We start from the raw sequence: 8,407 nt of genomic DNA, 5'->3' as shown, positions 1-8,407 counted from the left end.
CCAACTTTGGAGAAACGTCGCTAATATCTTGATATGATGTTTTTACACAAGTGTGCAACTGGAGTTTATAATTTACCAGATGTTTTATCAAAGCTATGCTTTAATGCACCTGGCAAACTTTTGCGCACCTGTCCCACATTCAGACCACCTCGTAGCCGTATCAATGTTTTTAAATTTTCTCCTCTTAACAGATGTATGAGTAATTTTAATGAATTGTTTCGTAATAATCATAATATTGATATTTTTAATGACTCATTTAAGTCTGACATTAGACAAGTTATTTTTTAATGGCTGTTCTTGTTGAGTTGTTTGCTTTGTTTTTTGTCTGTGTGTGTCCTACACTTCATTTTAGTTTGTAAATACTTTCTGTTTGGTGCTGTCTTGTTCAGTGTTTTTTAACCGTTTTCTTTTGAGCTTTTGAGGAACCTGTAAATGGGACTTGATCCCGTAGGATTTCCGAATAAATAAATAAATAAATAAATAAATTATGCTGCTGACGTAAAATTTCTACCACATGCCCTGCTCAGCAAAGTTTAAATTTTGTTCTGTGCACTTAGCAGACGCACTGAACGCGTTCCCCAGTCTGCTTGCGATCGCTCAATGCAGTGCGCGAGAAGCATTAAAAAATGCCAAAATTTCGACTTTTTTCAGGTAAAGTTGGACTAAAAAGGTGCATAATAATAAGGTTGTTCACAAAATACCAGGATTTATGTCCTCGTACATCGTACGCGACAGTATTGTCCTCAATGCTACGCGTCTTGGACAATACTTCCATTGCACGATGTACTCGGACATAAATCCTGGTATTTTGTGAATAACCTTATATTATTGGCCTCACCAATACTATGCATCATGTACAGTATATGTGATGTTATTTTTGAGGCTGAATGGATTCAAATCAAATCTTCAATAACAGTGAATATAAATACACACACACACACACAGTCTGCATCAACAAGTTGAAAACTAAGCATCAAGTTCCAACATAATTTTGAAAGTAGAATAACAGTCTGTAGTACAGACAAAATAAAATACTTGAAAATTTATCATAAGTTAGGGCCAATAGAGCTTTTAATACAGAGTGAGTGAGAGCTTGATTCAGCAAGTTGTTGAAGTAGCTAGGTTAATAAACATTTGATTTAAATACTTCAAGACATACAGTATACTTGTACAATTCCAGTATTTTCCTTATTTTTTCCAAAATTTCTTGTGAGCAAATTGTTGAGGGAGGGTCATAAATAATAAATTATGATTCTTGTTGCATAACAATCGCTTTGATTTCTTCCAATCAGCTTTGCATAAGGGACATGTCCTTGGTGATATTGACCCAAGCACTAAATTTTTATGGCTGAATCAAATTTGTTAAATACCAGCATAAGGTTTATAGTTGTGGAAGTTTTTTGATATTACACAGAATACTTAGGGTTCATGCTATTTATTATGAAATGCATTTAAGTACCAATGCAACACAATGTAACTGGGTAGTTTCAGTCCAGCTGCAATAATTGTAGCCAACGGGCTGTTGCTTTTTCTGTTGTGTTGGCTGTACAGGCCCTACTGGCCGGTTTCACAGCAAACACGCACGGCTCGTGTGCTACAATTATTGCAGCTAGTTTCAGTCTACCTGATATGTCAGAAATTAAAGTGGATTGGATTTTACTTCTCCCTTAAAGGACACTTAATTGTTTCTGCTCAGCAATGATCTGGTGTACTAACAGGAATCTACATGTCAAAGCAGCTTTATTGTGTTTGTGAAGGACACCAATCTTAGGCTGTGTAACTTGACAGCTATCTTTGTGTCTGTTTTTGCTTTCTTTCACGGCATAATTTCAATCGAACCGACTTACTGTTATTTTGAAATTACTTAATTTCCTTTCCAAGTTACAAGTCCAGGTTTTTTGTTCTAAATTCAAATGCGTTAACTTAAAGTTGCTTAAAATATTTACATCAGCAGTATACCCTCAAAGACCAGAATGACAAATTCTGCATCAAAATGTCTACAATGTACTTTGTAGGTGCCTTCATTCAGGTGTTTGACCAGCTGTGCTGAATAGAGATAATTTCTTAAATCTTACACGGACTTGTCTCAGTATTGGCTGACAGATACATGATACGTGCTATACGACTATACAGCCTTTGTTTGTTTCCAGATATCTTTAGCACTCTAACCATTGCAGGTAATATTTTACTGTAATTTCAATACATTGTAAATAAAGTATACTTAGGTCAGTAACAGGGCTAAACACTCTTGCATTCCATCGTTGTTTTTGCTCTGTCAGATTCACTGTAATGTGTGTATTGGCTATATTATTAGACAACTTTTTATCAAATGTAATGTCAGAAAGCAAATTACAGCAGAAAGCGGATTTCAATTCATTGTCACCATACTGATGCTAGAAAAGTATTAAAATGTAAGTCGATAACTGAGATTCTTCATTAACCTTCAATTGATTTTGAAGAGTGGAATGGCGATTCATTTTCTAGTTCCAGCAAAACCTTTTGTGGTGCCTGCATGGACCCTGGACTTTGAATTTGCTCATCCATGAATGTGACAATGACAAATTTGAAATCTGATAATCATTTGGATTTTTTTTTATGATTTGTAAATTTGTGGCTGCATATTTCTCTCTTTCTACACAGAATAATCATGGCAGGTACGCCTACCACAATCCTCGCACCGATTTTGTATCAGCTGGACTCAAAGGTGTGGTTCAAGAAGCTATTCCAGTCTATTTTAAGGTTAAATTTGATCTTGGCATGAATGCTACAGGTAAAATACCGGATCTAATCTTGCAGTATTTGCAAAAGAAAATTGAACCCTGGGACTTGAAGTATTTGATTTACACATTCTCAGTGCTGTAGTAGGACCTCTGATACTTCTGTGTCCTTGCCCAGAGTTGATAAGCTACTATGCCCACACAGTCCTGCAATTTCTTGATTAGATTAGATACCAGACAAGCTTTCAACAAAAGAATGCAGAAAAAATCATCAAAACAACAGGATGATAATCAATTTTACTCGAGTTTCAGTAACAGTTAGTTTTATTAGAAACAAACAAAATTGACAAAAAAAAAACACTGAAAAATACAGAGAATTGTCCATGAGTTGTTTTGAACTAATCTGTACTGGACCTTGAGCTTGATAAGTCTGTCCAATCAAATGGCCTTGCCCTGTGCCTTCATTAGAGATATCAACCAGTTTTGAACTCATTTAACCTATTCTGAGCTGATAGTTCTAATACACTTAAACAGGACTTGATTTAAACAAGCACTGTTAAAGCTGGGGTAATATAAAATGTACCAGTTCAGATAGTTTCATAAAATACTCCTATGATGAATGATGTGAATCACAAAATATATTGAAAACTCATCTCATCACCTGTGACTCTGGCCATGTGTAAAAATATGCAGGCGACACTCAAAAATAAACTTAACTTCTCACAAGTCACGATGTCAAGTAAACTACAACATGACTTTCTTTTTTAAACTTAGCAAACATGATGCAATGAATTTCTATACCAGCTTTTTCAAACTTCCCCAAGTTTTCACAAACTTAGAGATTAATTTGTTCCTTATTATGTACTTGCTTCAATACTGAGAAAGTTGTGTGCCTCACTCACAATGTTCAAAATGCCAGATGCTTTGTCTCTACTACTTTGATGAGAGGGGTTGTTGGGTATAAACTCATTCAGTATTAATAATACACAAGCTATTCTGAAATATAAACCAAATAAAATTTGTGTAATATTACCTTGAAGGTTAAACTTTTACACAGTTTCTGATATTTACATAAGTCTTACTTGATCAAAGCAAATAATTTATCATATTACTCGTATTTGCTTTGTGTTTTGGTACAATATACTTTGAATAAGCCTTGTGCTTTTATGTGAAAGGCTCAATATGAATCTATGAAAAAGTGGTTTATGTTTCAATTAATCTTCCAGTTTACTTCTTGGTAATGACGGTGAACTTTTTTGACCCTGCTATGATTTTTTTGAAGTATGGAATAATTGAATGCATCGTCAAATTTAATCAAACAACATACAATTGTCTATGACAGAACATTAAACTTAAGAAGTCATCAACATGGACATCTGTTTGTTCTGTTTATCAATACTCTGGATGAATTTGAAATCTTTTTACAATGTCACATATGCTGACTACATTTCAATTCTCTGTGTGCTCTGTGTGATACACAAAGGCTGAAAAACATTTCAAATGCTGTAAAATCAATACATTGAGAAAATTGAAGCAATCACAATTTAATAGGATGACAATAACACAGAACACAATTAGGCAGCACTCAGAAGCTTAATCTTCATTCTAAATAATGAGGAGTTACTGTATGTTCATCAATTTGAACTATGGACTCTCATATCATAGAAATTTCATTCATTTATCAAAATCCTAGATCCTGGGACCATTTGCACAATACCTAAAATTAAGATAAATGAATCTATATAATTATGATTGTAACTAAAAATACATGTAGCATATGCTACAATTTTCAAACATCAATGTAGTGAGTGGTCCCTTATGTGTCACATTTTTCAACGTAACTGACTATTTTTTTACAAGTTTCAATATACTACTTGGTCACATATTTCACAATTGTAATCCACAACATACAGGACAGTCCTTCAGATTTCAGAATAATGGTCAGCCATGCTTATCAATGTGCTGCATAAATTTATCAATAAATAGGTGGCTGAAATACTTCTATTTGCTAGTCAGATGAAATTTGTCTCTTTGCTAGTCATGGCTAGATTTCAATTTACTATGTATGCCATACTTTACTTTTGGTAAATATTTCGTTTTATGATAAGTCACAAGTTCTCAACTTAGTAACCGGTCAATCACATACAGTTGTCAGTTACAAATTGGGTGTGGTTGCATGGCAGCACATTTCAACATGCCTGTTTATCCATTTTTCAAGAATCCAGTCCCATGCACATTTGACATTATAGTATTTGTTTAGTGATACAGATCACATATTGTGATACACATATGCTGTTACCAATACTCATATCATGGGAAAAGATCTACTCCTTGTCATGCATGCCAAAGTATTATACTGGGTAATTAAACAACAATATTGTGAAACACCTTTGGCAAAACATTAGAACATCTAAATTCTACATTTTTGTGGGAATTCATCAAGCGGTTTCACACAGAATACTTCACTGGTCTAAATGATGTAATTTTATCAGGATCCAGTGAAGTTTCAGCTGGCTCAGTGCTATTTTGCCCACTTTCATCAGCTTTCAAAAGTCCTGTCTCCTCATGAGTATTATCTTCATCAAACGCTCCATCGCCATTTGTTTCACCTTGACTAGATTTGTCACTTCCATCCTTAGATTTCTGCTGCTGTGTGTCCACCTCACCGTGGTAACTCTCATGGTTACTGTGGTGTGATGAAACACTCTGAGATGAGCTGCTTTCATTGTCATCTTTCTGAATTTGATTATGTTCATCAGAGTCAACAACCAGTACATTTTTGCTGTCACTGTCTTCTATTTTCATGCTATCTGTGCTTTTTCTGACATTGCTTGCATGATCATCTGTAAGTAACCTGGCATCTAATCTTGTTTCCATTTCACTTTCCGACGATTCGAGAGTGTCATCCTGCAGATCATTTTGTCTTCTCACAGTAACATCCCCGTACACTTTCCTCTGTGGTAGCGGTTTCATCGGTATTGTAGCTACCCCGTTAGATTCAACATCATTGTTCAGTGTTTGGTTGTTGTTTTGAAACTTTATAAAGGCACTGCGTTGGTTCTCTGCTGGCGTGCCACCAGGCGAGGGTGCCTCTTTGTGAGGAACAGCAGCGTAGCGATACAGTCTCGACCCGCCTTTTGGAGTTCGGCATCCCTTCGCAGCACGGCAGCCGATCACCAAAGCAACGCAGAACACAGTCAAGCTGACCAAGCACAGACTGATGATTTGAGCCGGGCCTTTGTTACAAATGATTTCAGGATCAAAAGCCAGGACAGGTTCTCCCTCCATGACTGATGGGGAGACGCAGATATACTCAGTAACATTAATCACGGTGATATTTGTGTCGTCAAGCCAGTAACGGAACCATTGCAGGTCACAAGTGCAAGAAAATGGGTTATCCACCATGTTTAACACCTCCAAGCTTGTCAAACCCATAAAGGTGCTGCTGTTCACAGTTGATATCAAATTTGAATGGAGATCCAATTCAAGTAAATTAACCAGGTCGCCAAATATACCCGGACTCAACTGATCAATATTGTTATCACTCAAGTCTAGAAGAATTAATTGCTTCAGACTTTGAAATGTGCCTGGATGAATTGTGTCCAGACTGTTTCCATATAACAAGAGGGTAGTCAATGTTTGTCGCATTGGTAGGAAAACTGTACTGTTATGCATAAACAAGTTTCCGTCACTTAACACATTCTGCCCAAGATCAAGATGTTTTAAACTAAACATCCCTGCAAAAGTATTGGAGATGATTGATGAAATATTGTTGTAACTCAAATCTAGGTATGTGCAGTGAAACAGATGTTGAAATGGAACGAAACCGGGTATTTCCGTCAGATTGTTGTGTGATAAGTCCAATGTTACAATTGAAGTAGTGTTGTGAAAAACGTACTTTGATATATTGGAGATTTGGTTATATGATAAATTCAAGCGTTCCAGTTCTTTTTCCTGACTGCCAAAGATGCCAGGTTGTAATGTCCCAGTGATCTGATTCATACTGACGTCCAGGCTGGAGATCTTGTTCAGTCCTCTGAAGGCGCTTTGTGGAATCTCTCCGCTCAGCTTATTCTGTGATAAAACTAGTGTTTGAAGCGTGCCACTCACAGTGGACAGATCTGGATAGTTACTCATGCGATTTCCAGTCAAATTCAGTATTTTGAGATGGCGTAAGTCTGCAAACACAGGGGGTGCTATGTGTTCAAGCTTGTTGTAGGATAAATCAAGGTGTCTTAGGCTTGGTAGTGGGAAACTGTTGGGTGTTATTTTACGCAGATAATTGGATGACAAGTCAAGTATCTTTAGTGTTGACTTTTTCATTGCTAGAAATGTACTGTTGCTGATTTCAGTCCAGGCCATTTCTCGAAGGCAGAGTCGTTTCAACTTTACATCTTGCAGGCCATACAACACCTCACCCATGTATGTCGGAGTTAATAAATTTCTACTCAAGTCTAAATAGGTAATATCTGCAAAGTACTGGAAGGAGTCCTGGTTAATTGTCTCTAGGTTATTGTAAGAAAGATCAAGGATTTGAAGCTTTGTGCCGTTGAGACCCACAAAGTTTTCACTGATGATGGAAGTAATTTTATTGCCTTCTAGATTTAGCTCAAGAAGTGTTTGTAAATTCTCAAACGACTTGTCGAAGTTAAACTTAAGAATCATGTTATGGCTCAAATCTAACACCTGCAGATTTTGAGGCAAAGTAAGTGCCTTCGGCACATCCATGAAGAAGTTTCCTCGAAGTGAAATATGCCGCAGTAAAGGAGTGTCTTTCAGTGTACGGTCAGGAATGGCTGTGATATTATTGTCAGATAACAGTAATGTTTCTAGGCTTTGCAGCCCAACGAAGGCATTTGATGAAACTCTAACCACATTACTTGCCGATAGGTCCAAATACCGTAGAAGGGTCAACTCAGAGAACACATAGGCATCAAGTTCTGTGATATTGTTACCGCTCAAATTCAGAATCAATAGGTCCGACGACAAATTCTGGGGGACTTCCCAAAGGCCAAGATTACTGCAATCCAGTCCTGTGCCATTGTCAAAGCTTTGACATGAAGTTGTCGTTTCATACACAGCAGTCACTGGAGTTCCGCTTACATGAACACTGAAACCCATGCACACTGTAATGATGGTAGTGTATATTCCACACCAGACAGCCGGCGACAGAGCAGCCATTATTTACCTTCAACCTGTCCCACACGTCCCAAAGCAGCAGTGATATAAATAGTAACCTTTTCAGCAATTGTACGGATATTCCCTTGCGTCAACAGCAGATCTTTTGTGCTTTCTCCTCAGAGATTACAGTGCCAGACAGCTATGACCATGGCGTGACGAAATCTTCCCTTCCACTCAGTGAGAGTTCGGACCTTTGTCACAGTTGGACATACCTGGGTTACCTATGTGGGCCATCATATCAATTTGCAAAGTGAGTTACGTGACCCCCTGGCTGATGTGACCAGTCTTGTTAATAAGTCAACTATTGTGCACCACAATAGTCAATAATAAAACTCCAGCCTTGAATGATTAATGGAGACTCCCAGCCAGACTGATGTCTGTACATCCTTTTTGTCTGTGACTGTCACTCTCACTGTAAAAAAAAACAACCTGTCGTTAAACAAGCATTTAAGCTTGGTTTTGTTTGTTTAGTACTCAACCTTGTTATGCAAGCATCATGACAATATACT

General features: G+C 37.1%; 1 protein-coding gene across 1 annotated transcript; it reads right to left on the bottom strand.

The window, feature by feature from the left end:
* Positions 1–3,012: 3,012 nt before the first annotated feature.
* LOC139120608 (insulin-like growth factor-binding protein complex acid labile subunit) lies at positions 3,013–8,186 on the bottom strand. The gene has a single exon (XM_070685118.1). It carries the CDS (start codon positions 7,896–7,898, stop codon positions 5,166–5,168), a length of 2,733 nt encoding a protein of 910 aa, XP_070541219.1. The 5' UTR covers positions 7,899–8,186; the 3' UTR covers positions 3,013–5,165.
* Positions 8,187–8,407: the final 221 nt, after the last annotated feature.

Source organism: Ptychodera flava, chromosome 20 (genome assembly GCF_041260155.1).
Source record: "Ptychodera flava strain L36383 chromosome 20, AS_Pfla_20210202, whole genome shotgun sequence".
Classification (NCBI taxonomy): Eukaryota; Metazoa; Hemichordata; class Enteropneusta; family Ptychoderidae; genus Ptychodera; species Ptychodera flava.
Note: the sequence above shows the minus strand (reverse complement) of the source record. Positions and strands in the feature narration are given on the sequence as shown.